The sequence below is a fragment of the Polyergus mexicanus genome, unplaced genomic scaffold (assembly GCF_030449975.1).
Source record: "Polyergus mexicanus isolate NDT 795.1 unplaced genomic scaffold, iyPolMexi1.0 SCAF_11, whole genome shotgun sequence".
In the NCBI taxonomy this organism is placed as follows: Eukaryota; Metazoa; Arthropoda; class Insecta; order Hymenoptera; family Formicidae; genus Polyergus; species Polyergus mexicanus.
This window is the reverse complement of record NW_027223331.1, coordinates 5,553,356-5,575,242: the sequence shown is the minus strand read 5'-3', so window position 1 is coordinate 5,575,242 and position 21,887 is coordinate 5,553,356. Positions and strand designations below refer to the sequence as shown.

At 36.2% G+C, this 21,887-nt stretch overlaps 2 protein-coding genes across 2 annotated transcripts; both read left to right on the top strand.

The window, feature by feature from the left end:
* On the top strand, positions 1-978 carry LOC138937853 (uncharacterized). The gene has a single exon (XM_070304502.1). It carries the CDS (start codon positions 1-3, stop codon positions 976-978), a length of 978 nt encoding a protein of 325 aa, XP_070160603.1.
* Positions 979-2,399: 1,421 nt separating this feature from the next.
* Positions 2,400-3,311, top strand: LOC138937852 (72 kDa type IV collagenase-like). The gene has a single exon (XM_070304501.1). It carries the CDS (start codon positions 2,400-2,402, stop codon positions 3,309-3,311), a length of 912 nt encoding a protein of 303 aa, XP_070160602.1.
* The last annotated feature ends 18,576 nt before the right edge of the window (positions 3,312-21,887 follow it).

Here is a 21,887-nt window from a genome sequence, read left to right as displayed (position 1 = left end):
ATGTGCGACATTCTAAGTATCGGTGGAGAGCCGATCTTCGACGATCGCATCGTTAAGATCGAATCTCACACGTACAACCCTTACGCCAATACTACGTTCGGGAATAGCGACGAGATACGAATTCCTATACAACAGCAGGATTTGTACACATTGCCTTGCGACAGTTTTCTCTACGTCGAGAGCAGACTCGAGTCGAAGGAGGCGCCGAGCACGCAAGGGGAAATCGCATCGGTGACGAGACTAGTGAACAATTGCGCGGCGTTTATGTTCGAGGAGATTCGCTACGAGCTCGACGGCGTGGAGATCGATCGAAGCAGAAACGTTGGAATAACGAGCACGATCAAGAATTACGCGTCGCTGACGGTCGAGAGAAGCAAAATATTAAAAAACGCTGGATGGGATTTATTAGCGACAACTCATTCGTCGATCGGGGATTTTAACTTTTGCGTACCTCTCAACGTGTTATTAGGTTTTTGCGAAGATTACAAGCGCGTTGTGATCAACGCGCGACACGAACTTATTCTAATACGAGCGCGCAACGATAACAATTGCGTCATATCGCGCGAAACGCAAGAACCTAAAATCGTTTTGTTAAAGACACAATGGCGAATGCCTCATATAGTATTAAACGATGTTAATAAATTAAGATTATTGCGCACGTTAGATAGCGGACGATACCTGAGCGTCGCTTTTCGCTCATGGGATCTCTACGAGTTTCCGCTTCTACAGAGCACGACCAAACACTTGTGGGCCGTCAAAGCGGCGACGCAACTCGAGAAACCGCGATACGTTATCTTCGCGCTACAATCCGGAAAGAAGAACGTTCTGTCCGAGGAGCCTTCTTTATTCGACGATTGCAAACTAACTAATGTCAAACTGTATCTTAATTCCGATTTTTATCCTTACGACGATATGAATTTAGATTTCGATAAGCATAAAGTCGCCGAACGCGAAATATGTATTATGTATTATGTATAGATAAAAATCATATTTCATTAATGCGTAAAATTACTCCGTGTCGAACGGTTGCGATTCGGGCTCGTAATTCGCCAATCGTACACCCGCCCGCGATTCACCCTCGTCGACCGTCGCCGGTTCGGCATCGTCCTCCATCGGCCGCGATTCGGGATCCTCGCCGATCGGTCGCGATTCGGGCTCCTCGTCGATCGGCGATGCGACGACTCGCCTAACCTCAGGAACGGCGAAGTCGCGCTCGCTCTCGCGAAGCGAACCGATTAACTCGGAGATGGCGAAGTTGCGCTCGCGCTCGTGAAGCCGACCGATTAAGTCGAATCGTTCGGGGGCTCGCGCGACGTCGCGTCGGCGAGCGTCGCGCAACGCGCTATGAACGCTTTGCGCCTGTGCGAGCATAGTCCTCGTTCTAGTTATTAAATCGTAGAGCGATTCTCGCGCCGTTCTTATACAGTCCTCTATTTCTTGTCTAAAATACAAAAGTAAAAGTTAGTAAAAGTAAAAAGTTATTAAAAAGTTATTAAAACATTATAATTTATTATAATTTATTATAATTCCGATCGAATACTTACATTAAACGCGCGATATCTACGTCTCCGCGTTTCCCTCTCCCCCCCACCCGCGTTATTCGTCGACGATAAAAATAGGCGTCTCGCGGAACGCGCGAATCAATCGCGCCCGGCGTCTCTCGATAGTTTACCGCGTCTTCCCCGTTTCGCGCGATGACTAACGCGAGGACGGCTCTTCTCGCTCTAGCGACGACGCTCATCGCCGCGACGGTCGCCGCGCCCTTCGACTCGGAGAGAATCGAGGCGCTCCGTTTCCTGCGCGCGTACGGTTTTCTAAAGGACGATGAAGGATCGCTGTCGTCCGATAACGCGACGTCTCTGCGTCGCGCGCTATCGCTGTTTCAAGAATACTATCAATTGTCGGGAAACGACGCGTTAGACGCCGTTACGCTTCACCTTATGCGCAAACCGCGATGCGGTCTCGCGGACATTCCCGATCGCGCGTATAGCCCGATCGCGCGAAAATGGCCGAAGACGCGTCTCGCGTGGAATTTTCAGGTGGCTAGCGAGGAAATCTCGCGAACGGCCGAAACGGCGTTCGCGTTATGGGCGGCGAACTCTTTGCTAACCTTCGCGCGCGACCCGTTACGGCCCGATATATTGATATCGTATCGAACGGGCGCGCACACTTACGCGAGTCGTCGGAACGTCGGTATTTGACCGGCGGCCTTCGACAGTCCGGGAGGAGCTCTAGCTCACGCGTTCTTTCCCTCTGGAACGACCGACTTCACATCGGAGATACACGTCGACGATTCCGAACCGTGGCACGTGTATCTAAACAAGAATCCTCCCGACACGTATCACCTGCTACAAACGCTAACGCACGAGATCGGCCACGCATTGGGTCTACAGCACAGCATGCGCAATGACTCTATAATGTTCTCGTATATACCCGACATCGAGAACCAATTTCCAGTTAAGCTGAGCATAGAAGACGTTCTCGCTATACAGAATCTGTACGGATCTCACGACGACGGAAACTATCCGACGGCGACTCCCGCGACCACCGCGGCGCCCGCGACGACGAGCGTCGCTCCGACCGACCCAGCGCGCGCGGATCTCTGCGCATGGCACCGCGTGGACGCCGCGCTGATAATGAATCATCGATTATATATAGTTAATCGCCGCAACGTATGGTCGGTCGAAATGACCGAGAAACGCTACGGTAGACCCATGACGCTCACGGATTACGCGACGTTTCTACCGGCGAATTTCACGCGCCTATCCGCCGCGTATCGAAGACCCTCGGGCGATCTCGCGCTATTCGCGAACGATTCGATCTACCTCGCCGAATATCCCAGTCTTAAACTAAAATCGGGTTGGCCGAGATATCTCCACGATATCGGACTTACCCGAAACGTTAAAATCAACGCAGCGATAAATACGCACATGGGACGAACCTACGCTATATACGACGATGATAAAGTCGCGGAAATCGTCGAGTGTCATATGATAGTCGTTAGACACGCTCCATTAAAAGATATATTTCCCGGAATTCCGTCCGCGATAACGTCGGCCTTCCGATACATCGATGGTAATCTATATTTCTTCGCCAAACGTCAGTTCTACGCTTTCAACGAATTCACGAATATCGTAACCTCAGCGGGTCCTTTCGATCTACACGCGCTCGGCATCGAATGTCCTACGGATGGACTGCTAAGGCAATTGCGCGATCTCCTTAGTCGCGTCTATCGCCTCGGCGACGCGACCGAGAGAGAGAGAAGATCGACGATGAGAACGACTAGAGCGACCCTACCGTTATTTTTTTAAAATAGAATATATAAGAGAAAGCGCGTGAAAGAGGAAGAAACGATCGCTACGCGAGTATATAAAGACCGTCCATCCGTTAAGCGCTTCATTATTGACGGAGAACACCGAAGCTAACGCGCGAGAAAGAACAAACGAGAAAGAACGAGCGACAATGGGGGGACAACCGCAGCAGCAACACTCATTCGACGATCGATCGAGGCTAACCGAGCGAGACCGCGAAGATAGCGCAGAATACGCTAAAAAAGCTAAAATGGACAATGGGTAAGACTATCAAACATTTATACGAATTAATAATTCGCTAGCACCGTTTCTCTAATCGCTCGCATCTATTTTTAGACGAGATCGCGATCGGACGCCAAGACGCGACGCGAACGTCTCGGTCGCGCGACCGCTCAGAATCTTAGGAAGATCGCTATCCATTGACCAAAACCGCGTATAAACATCTGGAAATCAGCGTTAACGTCAGCCGACCCTCTTTCGTAGAAATCGTCCTCGGAGATTGTCACGGCAAAGAGATCTCGCTAACGCCAGATACGTGGAAGGAACTACTCGATCTACGATTTACGCTTCTGTCGCACTTTCGCTCCGACGAGCGCGACGAGGCGCGCCCGACGCCGATACACATCGGACAGTTGACGCTACGATTCGGCAAACTCAACAATCTCCTAATACTTCGTCTCGAAACGCCTAAAATTCGTCTGGCTGTATCGAAGAGCACCGTCGTAACTTTAAATCTGGAACTTTGCGTCAACCGCATCGTTGCATCTTTAAGCGGTTTAACCGCGCGCGTGGACAACAAGCTGACTCGTTTCCTCGACATCGCGGCAGGCGCTCGCGATAAGGCGCTTATTCCCAAGATGATACGCGAGAGCGATAACTTCGACCGCAACGATCTGATCGATTGCGAGCTGCTGGCTCTGCTCTTCGGGGAATCGTGATACGCTTATCCGCGTACTCGTATTATTGTATTATTAATATATTAAAAATATTGTAAAAGAAAACAATAAAAACACTTCTCCTCTTTCGCTAGAACGACGATATCTCTTTATTCCACGACCTTTCGAAGATTCGCCGTCTCGCTAAAGCGACAAGCGCGCTCGTATCGCCGCTAACGCGCGCCTCGAGAAGAGGAGAGCGACGAGGAACGCCCCTCCGTCCGCTCGCGGATCGCGCGCTAGAAGCGTCGTGCGCGTCCCTAAAAAATCGCGATAGCGGATCGCGCGCTAGAAGCGGCGCGCGTCCCTAAAGAATCGCGATAGCGGATCGCGCGCTAGAAGCGGCGCGCGCCCCTAAAGAACGAGTCGCGTCAAGGTCGAATCGGGAGGAACCGCCACCCCCCGAACGCCATCTCTCGAGCGCTCTCGGCGAATCGTACCCCCCGCTTCCCCCCCGCCCCGCTTTCCCCCTCGCCCTACTTACCCCCCCATTCACCCGCCCAGCCCGAACTTCCCCCGCGGGCGCCAACAAACTGCTCCGAAACTATCTCTCTCTCTTCCTCTCCAACGGTACCCTCTCTCTCACACTCATGACAAAGTGAGCCAAAAGCATCCTCACTATCCTACTGCGGAAGCAAAGTTGTACACCTAATAGCTTACCTCGAGAGCTTTCCAAAACACTATAATAAAGTATTTTTTCATTAAGTACTTTTTGAGTTATTTTATATTTTAATCTGACATATTTTGATATAAAAAATAAAATATTTCGTAAAATATTCAGTTTCCGATAATTTTACCGTAATACTTCTATGTATAGAATAATAAGACAAATTAATTAGTGCCAAAAAAAACAAATAATTGTTTAAAAAAATACATTGTAAATAATTTTCTTAAAAACAATTTTTTTTATACTAATTGATTTGTCTCATTATTCTGTACATAGAAGTATTACGGTAAGATTATCAAAAACTAAATATTTTACGAGATATTTAATTTTTTATATCAAAATATGTCAGATTAAAATACAAAATAACTCAAAAAGTACTTAATGAAAAAATACTTTATTATAGTACTTTGGAAAGCTCTCGATGTCAGCTACAAGAGCCACTTTCCATTTAAGATTTTAAAGTTGACCTTCACATAACCTTCAAATGATTTTCCAAGGTCAAATCATTGCCATCTTATGGCCCCCTTGAAGCCACACAACTTTTGTTTGAAACATTTTTCGATTTAACGCAGTGTTTCTGAGATATTTGAGTGGGTCCTTTAAAATGGGACACCCTGTATAATAATGTGTATATTTTATCTTTCAGAATAAGTTTTTTGTTGGAACGCTGTATATATGGATAAAGAATATATAAACACGAATAAAATATTCGCAATCAAGATTACTAGTTCTAAAAGAAAATAAAACACCTATATTGTGTACCCTAAAATGACAAAATCACTGTGCTAAAGAAAAAGAAAAGAAAGAAATACATGATAATCTCAATTTTATGTAAGTAACATTAATATTGTATCATTGTATCATAATATTGTAACATTAATAGTGTATTATAAAATTGTATATGATAATTATAATAATTTGAAATCATTATTCGTAATAAATATCAAGAGAAGAAACAAGTGATATGTAAATATATAAAAGAAGAAGTAACATATAAATATGCAAATCCCACAAAAAAACCTCACAAAGGTAAAAAAAATACGCCAAATATAAAAAAAAATCCCAACTTATACGTAAAAGAAGTTTAATATTTACTCTTAGAAAATAACTTCAAAAAAAATTTTGCCTTGAAAAATAATTTTTATAAAAAACAAAAAAATAAAAAATGATTTTTCTCTAAAAAATAACTCTAAAAGATAAAAACCTTTCAAAAATCAAAAATCAAAACTAAATATGAAATCAAGTTAACTAGCACAGTACACAGAAGCAGTTCAATTTGTAATTTGAAATAATATTTATTTGATAAAATCAGTCTTGCATTTATAGAAATATTATAGATTTTCTCGAGAAAATTAAAATGCACTTTATTTTTATAGAATTACGTTATTATGTCTCCCCTAAATAAATATTATATATAACATATAAAATAGCACAATTATATTGCGGATTTTATTACAAATGGTACGTCATAAAACTACTTAACTCTTAAGGGGATCCAAAATTACCGACAAAACGCGAATATTCTTTATTTTGCAAAATCTTTTTGTTGATTATAGATATCAACAAATCCTTTTCTACAATTAAGGTACACATAATAACGGAGTGCGGAGTTTAACATTTCATATGAAAAGTTAAAAATAATGAGAAAATTACAGTTTTGTTATCGGCTTCTGCGTCAACATTTACTTAATATAACAAAGAACCCCGCACTAATCATATGGAAAATCTGTCCCGGTCAAATCAATTGGTTTTTACATATGTTGTAGCTTATGACCTACTGAACAAAAGATGTAATAGGCACAAAGCTCAATAATGGACAGTTATCGAGTTATAACCAGTCAAACATGAAAAATTCGGACTGTTGAATAGTCAAATCTCGGAAGGTATTGATTTTTTTGAAAAATGTTTGAAACAAACATAGTAGGGTTTTACAAAATCTGTTAGTTGGTGACATTATTTGTGAATTTTGAATGACCTTGAAAAGCTCCGTGAACAAAAATCTTCCACAAAAATGCCTATTTTTTATTATATTCGTGTAGCTAAATTCGAGACGTTTTCAAAATATTTTTGATGAACCTTTTTTCTACTAAAACTTACGTGACTTTCCACGCCTAACATTAGAATATTTACGAGATTTGACTATTGGTACATTTCAGGTTCGTCTAGCAAGATCTTATATTCAAGATAAGATGTAGCGTGATGCACAAGAAGAATTTCAATTGGATTCGTTGTTTGATGAACAAGGTTTCATAAGGGTGCGAGTGTTTTCACGATTCCGTAATGCTACAAAACATCAAATATTTATAGCTTACAACAAAAGAGATGCAGATAATATAGATGATGAGAGGGAGGCGATTTTTGGTTATTATTGCACCTGTAAGTCAGGCGCACGGATTGTGGGTACATGTGCACATGTAACCAGCGTATTGTGGTATTTAGGATATGCACGACACCAGCCCAATGTTCGTTATCCCTCTTCATCATTATTGAACACAATATTAGATGCCGCTCAGAGACCACCACAGCAGGATCCAAATAATGAGTAATATACAATAAGATCATTTATTTTATTACCCCACACATACACACACACACATACACATACAGCAGAGAGGGTTTGGAGTCAAAAAATACTACGGGAGTGACGAACCGTGGGGTCCTTATCTCTGCTGTGACACAAAGATTTTTGTTCACGGAACTTTTCAAGGTCATTTAAAATTCACAAATAACCAACTAACAGATTTTGTAAAACCCTACTATGTTTGTTTCAAACATTTTTCAAAAAAATCAATACCTTCCGAGATTTGACTATTCGGCAGCCCGAATTTTTCATGTTTGACTGGTTATAACTCGATAACTGTCCATTATTGAGCTTTGTGCCTATTATATCTTTTGTTCAGTAGGTCATAAGCTACAACATATGTAAAAACCAATTGATTTGACGGGACAGATTTTCCATATGATTAGTGCGGGGTTCTTTTGCATGGGAATACCATTACCGAATCAAACTTCCGAAACCATCGCAGGAGATTTTGTAGACCGATTTATTTGCGTACTTGGAGCACCAAAAGCAATATTAACGGATCAAGGCAGAAACTTTCTTAGCGACCTAATAAAGAAAATTGCAAAATTATTTAAAATTCGTAAATTTCGCACAACAGCCTTCCATCCTCAATCAAACGGATCCTTAGAAAGATCACATCACGCATTAGGCGAATATTTAAAATAATATGCAAATGAACAAAAACAATGGGATAGATGGATTAGCCTTGCTATGTTTAATTATAATACAAGCGTACATGAAGCAACAAAGCACACTCCATATGAGCTGGTTTTTGGAAAGATAGCACGTGTTCCATCGAACGAACTTCTACTTCCTGGGGATAAATTAGCAAATTACGACGAATATTTGATAAATCTTGTCATTCAACTTCACGCAATTCAGGGAAACGCACGCGATAATGTAATTCAAGCCAAAGTTAGATCAAAAAATGATTACGATAGAAAGATCAACCCGCAAACTTTTAAACCGGGAGATCAAGTATTTTTATTAAAGGGTCCAAAACCAGGTAAATTCGGAGATCAATACTGGGCCTCACGAAGTTCTAGAAATCTTGAATAAAAATAACGTAAAAATTAGAATAAAAAAGAATAGTCGAATTGTACCTCCCAATCGCTTACGAATTTCATATATCAAAACTAATAAATAATTACGAGAATTTTCAGATGGACCTCAGAATTGGAAGACAAATCACGATATAATAATTTTAACAAAAAAAATAATAATAATTGAAATTTTATCAAACAGAGTAATAGGAACAGACTCAATTTACCAGTTACAGTAAATATATTTCCCATCGTATAAAATAAGAGAGAACATAAGCGAATGCGCCATACTGTATTATTCAATTGTTAGATTAATCAATATATTAAAAACATATATACACACACATATATGTATTTTTAGTATTATATTTTTAGTATTATTTTTATATAAATATTATAAATGTTATTGCGTTTAACATTAATTTACAAATTAGCATAATATTTAGATCAATCATTATATAATAGACATATATAACAAAACATAACTATCTTTTCTGGAAAAAAAAAAAAATTTATATATATATAAATATTATCTGATCATCAAAAAAAAAGGGGGGATGGAACAATGAGCTAGAAAATATATTACAGAAGAATTATATCATCGACTCCAGCAACCAATAAGCAATCACTATGCTACATTTAGTGATAAACTATCCAGCTTCGAGCAAATGAAGCTTATTATTCTGCAGACAAACACGGTATTTCAACCAACAGCTAATAAGAAAAAAACAAAAAAAGCAATCCCAGCATTTGTCAATTGACAAGTCATCTTGACGCTCTACATCCATCAGCAAATCCAGCTATAACCATTCAGCATCCAGGCAAATAAAACCTGGACATTTTACTGTGGGATCCAACATGATATCCCAATCAATGACTAATTACTCACAGTAAATGAGAATCCAAGCCAAATATCAAAAACTTTCCCGACAAGCAGAACATATGCTGTTCAGACAACACCAACAAGAGGGAAGAAGAAAGAAAGGAATATCCTATCTCTCTCACAGGGCAATAAAACCTCCAGCCGAAGACCCAACCTTATCAATAATGGTCAGGTAAACATTATGACATATACAGTTTTTTTTCTTACGCCATAAATGGGCACATATAAGAAAAGATAGTTTTGTATTAAGATTCTTTAATCAACGTATTAGATAAATGATTTATAACGACAAAATTTTTGTTAATACAAGAAGAATTATTGTTATTATGAGGAAAGTTCTTGTTATTACGAGAAAATTTAAAAGAATAAGCAAAAAAAAATAATAATTATATATATTTTTGTAAAAGGAGAACGAAAGAAAAGAAGCCTTCTCTTTCTTCCTTCTTAATAAACAAATCAGCATGCACAAAACCATATACAATTAGGATACTTTAGTTAACTGCGAAAGGAAGCAATCTATTTTATTTTTGCAAATGTCGGGCTTCTCATCAACATTTGTCTAAGGCCGGGGGTGTTACGTCCTGCCGACTCCACGGTTCCTTCCTTCCGCAAAATTGCGGCAAGGATCGTCGATTGACAATAAAAATAAGTCTTTCGGTAAATAGAACATCTTGCACCACATAACGTTTTAAACTTTAAACATTTCATCATTTATCAGTAAATATACCTATGAGTAACCACGAGAAAAACAAAAAGAAATTAAGCCGATCAATAGATATTCCATATATAGACTTTCTAGCGAAAGAACAAATAAACAGCGAAGAGACGATGAAAACATCTTACAAAATATCTAACAAAATAACCGCATCATCATCGATAGAAATCATAGACTTTTGCTATTCACCTCAAAATCACGTGTGCAAATGTCCATCGGAAAATGTTCACCTTCGACCAATCGACGAACTATAAAAAGGGAGCCCGCGAGATTCCGCTCTCTCAGTTTTTATCAGAGTCACCCGGTTAACGAATCAGTCCGGCACGTCTTGTTCAACGGCATCTCTCTCGACCACAAACGACAATCCCCGAGTTAAGCTGCCCGTCCGTCTTCTATTTAAAAAGAGTAAGTCGCTACCAAGCAATTTTTCTTTACGCGAATTCCAACTAGGAATCATCACTTATAATTTTCTATAGTGAAAAAGATCACCTTGCGTATTTCGATCAAGCGACTTCATTCGCGAGCCAAGTACATACATCGAGTTTATCGCAGGACTCGGAGGGCGTTGGCGCAAGCTGACTCAAAAACGATTAGGATAGCTAACCAATATATCGCTAAAATCAACAACAATTTAATCAAAGTAAATGGAATTGTTAGAATAATTAATAGAATTAACAACCACGATTACGATTACACACACACCTACAGACATTCTAGCGACCTCGTTACTTCAAGTTCTCCTCCCTATTTTTCCTCCTCCTACTCCCCTGAATATTCTTCCTTGCCTTCTCCAAATCTACCCCCCTCCCCGCGATCATTCTCTTCACTTTCAATAGTGATCCTCGATAATTCTCTCACTCCCTCTCCTCAGTCTCCTGAATTAGATTACATAGACAAAGCAATCCAAGAATTTATCGATGAGCTTCCTGACTTGGAAGCAGCATCGTCCTACCAAGATTAACACAATTTAAAGATCTCCATATCTCCTTCGTTCAATAACCCATTTCCTCACTGACCTACTTTTACACTATGTTTTTATTTTTTTGAAAGATAATAGAAAATATTGTATTTACCAGTCAGAATTCTAATCTTAACGATAAAGGCTTTTCCAACTCATTCTGGCTGATGTCCCCCGAACCATTGTAACACCCGCAGAGCGATAAGCTCAACCACACACAAACACTCACACTCACACGATAAATGTTATCACTTTCTACAAATATATATATCATGTATTCGAACTTTTTATTTTTCTAATGAATAAAATTATATTTTATTTAACTAATTAAACAATTCTTAACCCCTCTCTCGTTCCCAGTACGAAGATCGCACTAGGTCCCATCCCGCGTAAAAGGGATTAAATTCCTTGACCGAAAAGGGACCACAGAGCGAACGTCTGAATAAACAGCGTAATAGCGACCCGAACGGTCGTTTACCTGGCTTTCAGACCTAAAAGTTCGTTCGACCCGATTCTTACGCCGCAAAGCGTCTGATTTCGGGATAATTAAGAGATAGTTGTTACGCCCTTCCGTCGACTCATCCTTTTTCGAGTCTGGACGTAACAAAATAAATACATATATTTTAACAGTATATAATTCCTTCTAAAATATATTCTAATAAATGATATAACCAAAAAAGATCAAATATTTTTTGCATTTATTGATTTATTAAATATGTTTATATATCGCGGAATAGTGCAACACAAGAAGAAAAGTAATAAAGTGTTTAATAAAGTCACTAAGAAAATCGCGGAATAGTGCAAAGAAGAGAAGTGATTTCTTCTAATCAATGTCATATTAAGTAAAGTTGATTATATTAGCAAAACTGAGCGAATGTTTACATTTGGGTGAATCTGTGCATTCTCAATTAACATATTTGTCATAAATACATTGTTGAAAAATGATTATGGAAGATTTTGGCTGACCATGTTTTCGAAAACGATAAGTTAATAATTATACTCGCGAACGCGCATTCTTATATAATGTTTATTTAATTTTACATAAATGTAATTAATGCATAATTAATAATTTTAAGTTAACATAAATATGGCTAAGCAATGAGTTTATGTTAATAGCAAAATAAATCTTGTGAGAATTCTACCAAAAATATCATACAAAACAACAGCATTAAATATACATTTTTAATTGGCATAAAGAATAATGAAATGATAAAATCATATCGAAGCACTTCTTTAATCTACAAACATTTTGTGGATCTGGAATTATTCGTAACGTTTAGTTTTGGAAATGTATGAATCTTTATTTAGATTTTATATATAAATGTTATCAAAACGTAATTAATATTTTTAGGTCATTTACAAATAGCTAAGCAATGAGTTGCATGTTATGTTAAATAACAAAACAAATCTTGTGGGAATTTTATCAAAAATAGTACATAGACAGTTAAGTTGAAAGCGTCAGAATTAGAGCCCGAAATAGAAATGTTGAGCATTAGTCAAAAAAAAGAAATAAGGTAATAATTTAGTTTATAAATTATATAATAAAGATTATTTATTTTCTTAAACTAAATTCTCTAGGAACAAAATTTATATGATAATCTATTTAACTTTTTTTGACATAATGGTTGAACTTATTTTTTAAAACAATAAGAAACGTGGAAATTGATGGTTTATTCGGATAGAGCTGCCTTTTGCAATATAATGTTATCAGAGAACATTAGAATATCTGTCATCAACAAAAAGTAATTCAAATTTGAATCAAAATGAGGAGGAAGAATTGATTAATGATACTAAATTGCAGATGTTATTATAGGAACGTATAAAAGTTTATAATAATTTGGCAGCTGCGTTGATTATAAAACAGAAGCTTACGGTGCAGTTTTAGAAAATATGAAACATGAAGGTGCCAACTATAAAATGTTAACGCACAACTTAGAAAAGGTATTGCAAAAATCCTATCTTTTTATTTACTATCTTTAATCTTTTTAAATAAGTTTGATATATTCTTGATTTATATTTTATATGTAGAAAATTTAAAGAAAATTCAAATTTCTTAGAGAATTTAGTCTAAGAAAATAAATAACCTTTATTATATAATTTATAAACAAAATTATTACCTTATTTCTCTTCTTTGATTACTGCTTAACATTCCTATTTCAAGTTCTATGACGCTATAACTGTGACGCTTTCAATTCAACTGTATATAATGTAATATTTTTGATAGAATTCCCAAGATATGTTTTGCTATATTAACATAGATATGCAACTCATTGTTTAGCCATTTGTAAGTAACCTAAAAATATTAATTACGCATTAAATACATTTATATATAAAATATAAATAAACATTTACGTTTTCAGAACTAAAAGGAGCGAGTAATTCCAGATCCGCAAAATTTTTGTATACACTATAGAAGTGCTTCGATATGATTTTATCATTTTATTATTCTAAAGCTAAATAATAAAAATGTGTATTGAATGCTGTGATTTTTATGATATTTTTGATAGATTTCTCACAAGATTTATATTGCTATATTAATATAAACTCATTGCTTTTAGCTATAAGTTTACCTAAAAATATTAATTATGCATTAATTACATTTATATCTAAACAAAACATTATAAACAAACAAATAAACATTATATACATGAATGCGCATTCGCGCGTATAATTACCAGCTTATCGTTATCGAAAACATGGCCAGCCAAAATCTCCAAATATTCATTCATAATCATTTTCCAATAATGTATTTATTACAAATATGTTATAATTTATAATGCACAGATTCACTCCACTGTAAGTATTCGCTCAGTTTTATTAATGTAACCTGTAACCAAACTTTGCTCGATATAACATCGATTAAAAGAAATCACTTCTCTTCCTTACACTATTAATAGTGTATAAATTTAATAATTTCTTTTCACCTTATCACTTCTCTTCGTTGTTGCACTATTCTGCGATACTCTTATCACTTTTCGTTCCATTATTTCGCGATATATACAATAACTCATTTTTTATATTGTCCGCGCGCTATAACTCTCATAACCTTACATTATTATCTTATACATATACACGTACATACACAAAATTGTCTCTCAAGGTATTTGCACACTCCAAGGAATAATCCTGCATGAGCGCTGCAAACGCGCCTTGAGGGACAAAATCGCTTTGCGTGTTGCGTGCGAGCATACGTGAGCGACTGAATCTGAAAGAAAAATGAGAAAGTGTTACATTTCTGGTATACGATTAACATTCCTCAGGATTGACTGCACCAATCTTATTCAAACTGATCGCAATCGAAAGCTTATATCCACATTGTATAAGAAAAGTGCCATCAGATTTTTGATTAATGGCTTGGTTTCTGAGGAATTTTAATCGAAAATTTATTAGACGTAAAACTCCGTATAAGGTACTTGGTAGCGCTGCGGCTCCTGTATGTAGGCAATAGGCAAACAAATTCTTGACAAGCCAGAACGTTTTTTTTTATATACTTGGCGTCGCGACACTACCGCGTCGCTAGTGAAATTAAATATTTACAATTCCATCCTTGGTTGTTGAGGTTCGACGTTTATGTGGCGGTATTATGTATCATGTATGTATTGTGAGCATACATCTATTTAGATGCATTTTCATTAATATAAAGTAATTTGAAAATGTTATAAAATTGAGATTATCATGTATTTCTTTCTCTTCTTTCTCTTCAGCACAGTGTTTCCTTTTTTGTTTAGAATTAATAATCTCTCGGTTGCGAATATCTCATCCTTGTTTATATATTCTTTATTCATATGTATAGCGCTTCAATAAAAAAACTTATTCTAAAAGTTAAAAATTGTAATTATTTACTATAACGGACCCAGTTCCAATGATATTCACTTTGACATATATTGTCAAGGACATAATCCTAAATAACTTTTCTTTATAACAATCGGCGGTCTCTTATAATTTTTGAGATATTTGTTATGCGTTCGGAGAGGCACGGTAGTTGGAATCGTTTGCCGGAAGGAATTTGGGAATTCGGGCTCCGCCCGAGTAACTCACTGATTTTATTATAAATAAAAATGACACTTTTGTATTCGGAATAAATATATATATATATATATATATATATATATATATATATGTGATACATCGTATATATATATATATATATAGGATGTATCACATAAGTGTTACAAGTTATTTTCTCCAAAGCTTGACGTCGTGCAAAAATATGTCAGACAAAAGTTATTTTCTTTGAGGGAGAAAAAAACAAGAATATTAGTTTGATGGATGTAGGTACCAAGGTGATGTAAAGGTCAATCTAATTTTCTTAAATAAAACCACTATAATTTTTTTATATAGATAGCTTTCTCGCAATATTGTAAATAAAAAATTATATGAGTAGGATGGTCGGAAATTGAATAGTTTACATGATATTTTATATTTTAATTTGACATAAATTATGAAATCTCTCGTACAATATTCATTTCTCAATTATCTTGCCTCAATACTTTTTTGCACAATAATAATAAGAGGAATCAGTAGGTGCAATAAAAACATCTTTGTATTTTTATTGCACCAATTGATTCCTCTCATGATTTTTGGCTTATAATTTGAAAACTAAGCCTCGGAAAAAATTTTGGCAAAGAAAAATCGTCTTAGAATTGATTCGACATTGGACACTAGGTTGTTTTGAATCACCCTGTATATACGGAATTACTGTATACAACACAAACGCACTCGTAGATTATATATCCATTTATTATACACATACAACATATACGTAACGATTAGTTAGCCAGACAGAGAAAGATTAAAGAGAAAATATAGAGAGAGAATGAATAAGTTAACGAGTTTTTTACGAATATTGTAAAGCAATATTTAATCAATCATTCTCATTCAGCATCACTGAATAGTGAGTATAAAGTATTGATAGAGAAAAATACAAATATTTCTATCTATTTTCTCATTGTTGGCGTTTAGTGATACTCAATGCGAACGAATGTACAGATTCTCTCTCTCTCTCTCTCTCTCTCTCTCTCTCTCTCTCTCTCTCTCTCTGTGGAGAAGACGTGTCAAACATCGCTCCGCAAAAGTAATAACTTTTAAACGGTTAAATAGTTACGAGGAGTGATAGAAAGTTATTCAAGTCATAGCGGCATAGACCGGCATTAGCCATGAGTGTTATCTAGCCGGGATATGCTGTTTTGTGGGCGTGAGAAGTGCATTTTCTGTCTGGGACACCAAAGTCTCACACGAAAGGTAGACATTAAAGGTGGACACAAAAGTGCTGACGTGTGACAGTGGAACAGAGGTGACTGATCGCTTACGCTGATATTAGCGGTTTCGGCCGATAATTATCGGCATGGACGATGAATATGCTGAATATAGATGTTCGGCATGTAAAAAGACAATAAAAAATCAGGTGGTGACATGCAAGTCTTGCTATCAGGTGAATCGTATTAAGCTGTTTTACCATCCAGGATGTGTAAGCAAGCATAGGATTTACGATAAAAATCACGAATTGGTACCGTGTTCTGGCCCATTTGACAGATTTACAATTGAAAGTGAAGCAGACATGAAGAAGGCATCGGCAGTGGCCGGGGGCGGCAGGGATAGGCTAGGATCTACAGGATCTACAGGTTCGTTTACGACGTCAAGTAGTGGAAATAGAATATCAGGAGCGAGTGGATCATCGACTATTGATGTAAAAATAGATTGGCTGGTAATAGTTGTAAAAGAAATAAAGGATGAAACAGCATGTAAGAAGAAAATTAAAATGATGGTCAAGGAAATAGTTCGTGAAGAATTGAAAAATGTTAAGCAGGAACTGCTAGAAGAGCTGAAAAGAATGATACAGGGAGAAGAAAGTGGATCAACAGGAGGAATACAAAGGAGCTATAGTGAAACGGTTAAAGAGAAAAAGAAAGAGAATGTTATAATTATCAAACCCAAGATTCAACAAGAGAGTGAAGTTACAAAAAAATTGATAAAAGAAAAGGTAGATATCAAAAACATGGCGATGGGAATAACGAAGCTAAAAAAAGGAAGCAAGGGGACAGTGATCATGGGTTGTGAAACTGGAGAAGAAATGAAAACGTTGAAAGCCACAGTGCAGGACAAACTAGGAGAAAATTTCAAAGTTACGGAATCACCGCAGATGAAGCCCAAAATAAAAATTATCAATGTCAGCGAAAAAGAAATGAGATTGGATGATGATGACTTAATAACTACAATCAAGAAGCAGAATAGAATTGATGCAATAAATGATGGATTCCAAATGCGAATAGTGAAGAAAATAGTTAAAGAAAAAAGAAATGATAATAATCAACTTAGAAGAAAAGAAAAAGAAGAAGGTTCGATAATAATTGAAGTAGATGAAGAAACGCATGAATTGATGTTAAAAAAAGAGAAACTAAATGTAGGATGGAGAAAATGTCCTATATTCAATCACATTAATGTTAAAAAATGCTTTAAATGCTGGGGATACTATCATATTGCAAAAAACTGTACGCGAGATGAAACATGCCACAAATGTGCGGGAAATCATAAAGCGATTGAATGTACGGCAACAAAGAAAAAATGTTTAAACTGTATGTTTAAAATTCGAACATACAACCTGAAGATAAGTGATGAACACGACGCCCTTAGCCCAGAATGTCCAACATTTAAAAGGGCGATACAGGAGGAGAAGAGGAGAGCCGGCTGGGAAGATGCGAAATAGCAACTACAGAAGGAAGCGGAAATAATATTGTATACAAACGCGCAAAGTTTGATGGCGCATAAAGATGAGATACAACATCAGATTATGAAGAAAGTAAATCCGGCATTCATAGCGTTATCAGAGACAAGATTGACTGCTGAAATTGAAGACAGTGAAGTGAACGTACCAGGTTATAGTATAATTAGATGCGATGCTAAAAATAGAAATACAGGAGGGGTTGTTTTATATATAAGGAATGATGTTAAATATGAAATAGTATTAGTAAAAAAATTAGAATCGAATTGTTGGTGTGCTGCGATTGAGGTGAAAAAAAAATTGTATAGAGGAATAATAATGGTAATATATCATTCACCAAGTGCATCGCATGGTGATTTTGTGAGATTTCTGGAGGATATAATAGAAGAGTTAATAATACGGGGAGAATGTATGGTAATAGGAGACTTTAATATAGATCCCAGTCAGCCAGGTCTGTTCTAACAGACATTGCCAAGTGCTTGCTACAAATTATTGTCAGCAAAAAGGCTACAAATTTGGTACAAGAGTTGTTATTACCGATTAAGCTGGCAGATTGCCGGCAAGAATCAAGCAAAGCTTGCTAACATAACCACACAGCAAATTGGCGGCAGAAACCGAGCAAAGCTTGCTGACATGACTGACGTCAGATTGTCGGCAAAAACTGAGCAGGATCTAGAGTGCGCAATCTGATGGCAAATTGGCAGCAAAAACCGAACAAAATCTGCAGCTTATTACAAAGTATTATAAAATAGTTCAGTCGCTTATCGCTATGCGGCGCGTTATTCATTATCTATACCCGTATTCAAATTCTTGTCATGAGTGTATATAAAGCCTACAAAATGCTAATAATATTATAATATATATATTTCTATCAGTTCAATTTTTGACACAATTCTTATACAGGAAATTCAGATATTGAATTGATTTTTTGCAAATCGGATAGATAATTGTTCGATATTCACTTATTCAAACAATTTCTATCCAAAAAGATCTTTAATTTTATAAATTAAGTTATTTGTATTTACCTATATGTTTTAACATATTCATATATGATTTTATATAATGTCTAATTATCTAATGGTCATTTTATGACCAAAACTTATCATCATTTTGTTACTTAGGGTTAAGGGGATCCAAAATTACCGACAAAACGCGAAAGTCGTTTTAAGTGAAAATCTTTTTTTTTTGCTACACAGATTGATAAATCCTTTTCCACAGTTAAAGTATTGATAATAACAAAGGCGGGGAGCTATATTTCATATAACAAATCAAAGAAAAGTTAAACAATTACAGATTTGTTATCGACTTCTTGCGTCAAGTCGTAACAATATTTATTTAATATAAAAGTTCTGCAGTTTGTTCGTGCACAAGATATAGCTCCCCGCCTCGGGATAACATGAAGGAATATTAGTGAACTGTTAGAAATAAATTTATTAGTCTAGTAAAAAAGATTTTCACTCGAAATGCTTTCATGCATATGTGTGCGTGCGAGATTGAGGCTCAAGAGTAAAACAGAGCAGTAGATTAGTTGCGTGATGTCACGATAGACGGAGCTGTAATCTTACACGACAAGGACAGACATAATCGTACTACCTTTGTCTCTTTCATGCGTGTAGAGTAATATACATGTACGCACTAACATTATTGCAGTATCTTTTTTCTCTCGATCATACGCTCTGTCTCTTTCTAATCGCTCGCTCGCTATGTACTACGTATCGCTTAGTTTCATGCTCCTCGCATATTCACTTACGCGTTCACTCGCGCTTCTCTCTCTCTCTCTCTCTCTCTCTCTCTCTCTTTCTGCTCGTTCATTATTGTATATTGTATTCTTTTATTGCCATTATTATATTCTTTTATTTGCTTAATTTTTATTCTTTCTATTCTCGTGTCCCTACATGAAAATAAATAAATTTATTTATTTATGTTTATTTGATACATCATAAATGAGATACACAAGTTATTTTCTTTTTAATTATAGTTAAATATATACAACACATGTACATACAAAAATGCACATAATTAAATACTTTTTCTATTTATGACATACACAATATCTCATTTATGTTGTATAAAATAAAGACGAATAAATTAATGTACTATTATATAGGAAGACGAGAATATAGAAAGAATAAAAGTCGAAGAAATAAAAGAATATAATAATGGGGATGAAAGAATACAATAAAGAACGAGCAAGCGAGATGACAAACATCAAACAGTTCCGAAGTCTCGTTCGCGAGGCTCTCTTTATCTATAATATCTCGGGTTACATATCGTTCGTAAAATTTCTGTTTTTCGTATTTTATCGATATCAAAATAATTTTAATAGATTAATGAGATTCTTGCGATTAAAATAATACTAAACATGACATAAATCGGATAATTTTTAATCAGTTATGTCATTAAAATTATGATTACTTATTTCATTTAAAATAATCGGATTTATATCGTATTTGGTGACATTTTAATCACAAAAATGGAATTAATCCATTACAATTATTTTCAGATATATAAAATGCGAAATACAAAAGTTTTATTTTCTATAGTAAGATGACATATATACGTGAAAGATTACAGATGAAAGGAGTCACGCGAGCGAGGCTTCGGAACTCTTTCATGTTTGTCATCTCACTTACTCTTTCATTCTTTCTCGCTCTCGCTTTTGTCGACTCTTCAGCGTCGGGGATCTTTCCTTATCTACAAAAATAAACATCTTCTATATAAAAAGTGAAACTTGTATTTTCCATTTCATCTGTATAAAAATAATTATAATGGATTAATGAGATTCTTGCGATTAAAATGACACGAAACATGACATAAATCGGATTATTTTTAATCAATTATGTTATTAAAATTATGATTACTTATTTCATTTAAAATTATCCGATTTATGTCATATTTGGTGTTATTTTAATCGCAAAAATCTCATTAATCCATTATAATTATTTTTATACTAATAAAATACAATATGAAAGTTTCAGTTTTTATTTTATAAGATGTTATATATAGTAGATAAGGAAAGATCCCCGCGTGATGCTGGAGAGTCGACAAAAGCGAAAGCGAGAAAGAATGAAGGAGCAAGCGAGACGACAAATATCGAAGAGTTCCGAAGTCTCGCTCGTGAGGCTCCCTTTATCTATAATCACGTTAGATTAATATATATAAATTAATATAAAATTTATATATATATATATATATATATATATATATATATATATATATATATACAGAGTGTCCGGCGTCAATCGCATCACCAGTCGTGTGCAGGTAGAGCAGATGAAATCGAGAAGAAAAGTCCTTTACCTTTTTTTTTCTATAACACTTAATAAAAGTTATTATTGAGTAAAGTCTGGCCAATCAGCGCCGACCTTTAGCCGGGCGTACGTCAGTGAGCCGCGCGCTGTATGCAGCGGCGCACACTATCAGGCGCGCGATTCACCGACGTGCGCCCGGCTAAAGATCGGCGCTGATTGGCCAGACTTTACTCAATAATAACTCTTTTATTAAATGTTATATAAAAAATTGGTACAGGGCTTTTCTTCTCGGTTTCACCTGCTCTACCTGCACATGACCGGTGATGCGGTTGACGCCGGACACCCTGTATATATATGTCATGTTACTATAGAAAATTAAATGTCTGTATTTCGCATTTTATATATCCGAAAATAATTTAAATGCATTAATTACATTATTGTGATTAAAATGACACGTCGTAAAATATTAATAAATAATGTTTTTATGTATTGAATTAATTTTAATCAATATGAAAATAACTTTTTATTCGGTTACAGAATATTCGTTTATAAAGATGCGCATTTGTTTTTATTATTACGCGATATTTGTAGCATGCATGTATCTAAGTATGTATGTACGTATCGGGGAATAAGGCGACTGTCTATTCACACGCACACAGCCAGGCATATGCGATATATCAGTGCGCGGCACAGTACTCAGTCTCAGTCTCAGTCGCGCGTGTTGTGTACATACGCGTAACGAGAGATAACCGCAAAAGTGTGCTCAACCGTTATAACGCGTCGAATTTAAAAAACGAGTGTTGTGTTTGTGTAGTTATAGTGTGTTCATATAATGGGGCGAAA

What these genes read in the sequence shown, in the direction of transcription:
- LOC138937852 (XM_070304501.1), top strand. Translation starts at nt 2,400, where the DNA reads ATGCGCAATGACTCTATAATGTTCTCGTATATACCCGACATCGAGAAC.
- LOC138937853 (XM_070304502.1), top strand. Translation starts at nt 1, where the DNA reads ATGTGCGACATTCTAAGTATCGGTGGAGAGCCGATCTTCGACGATCGC.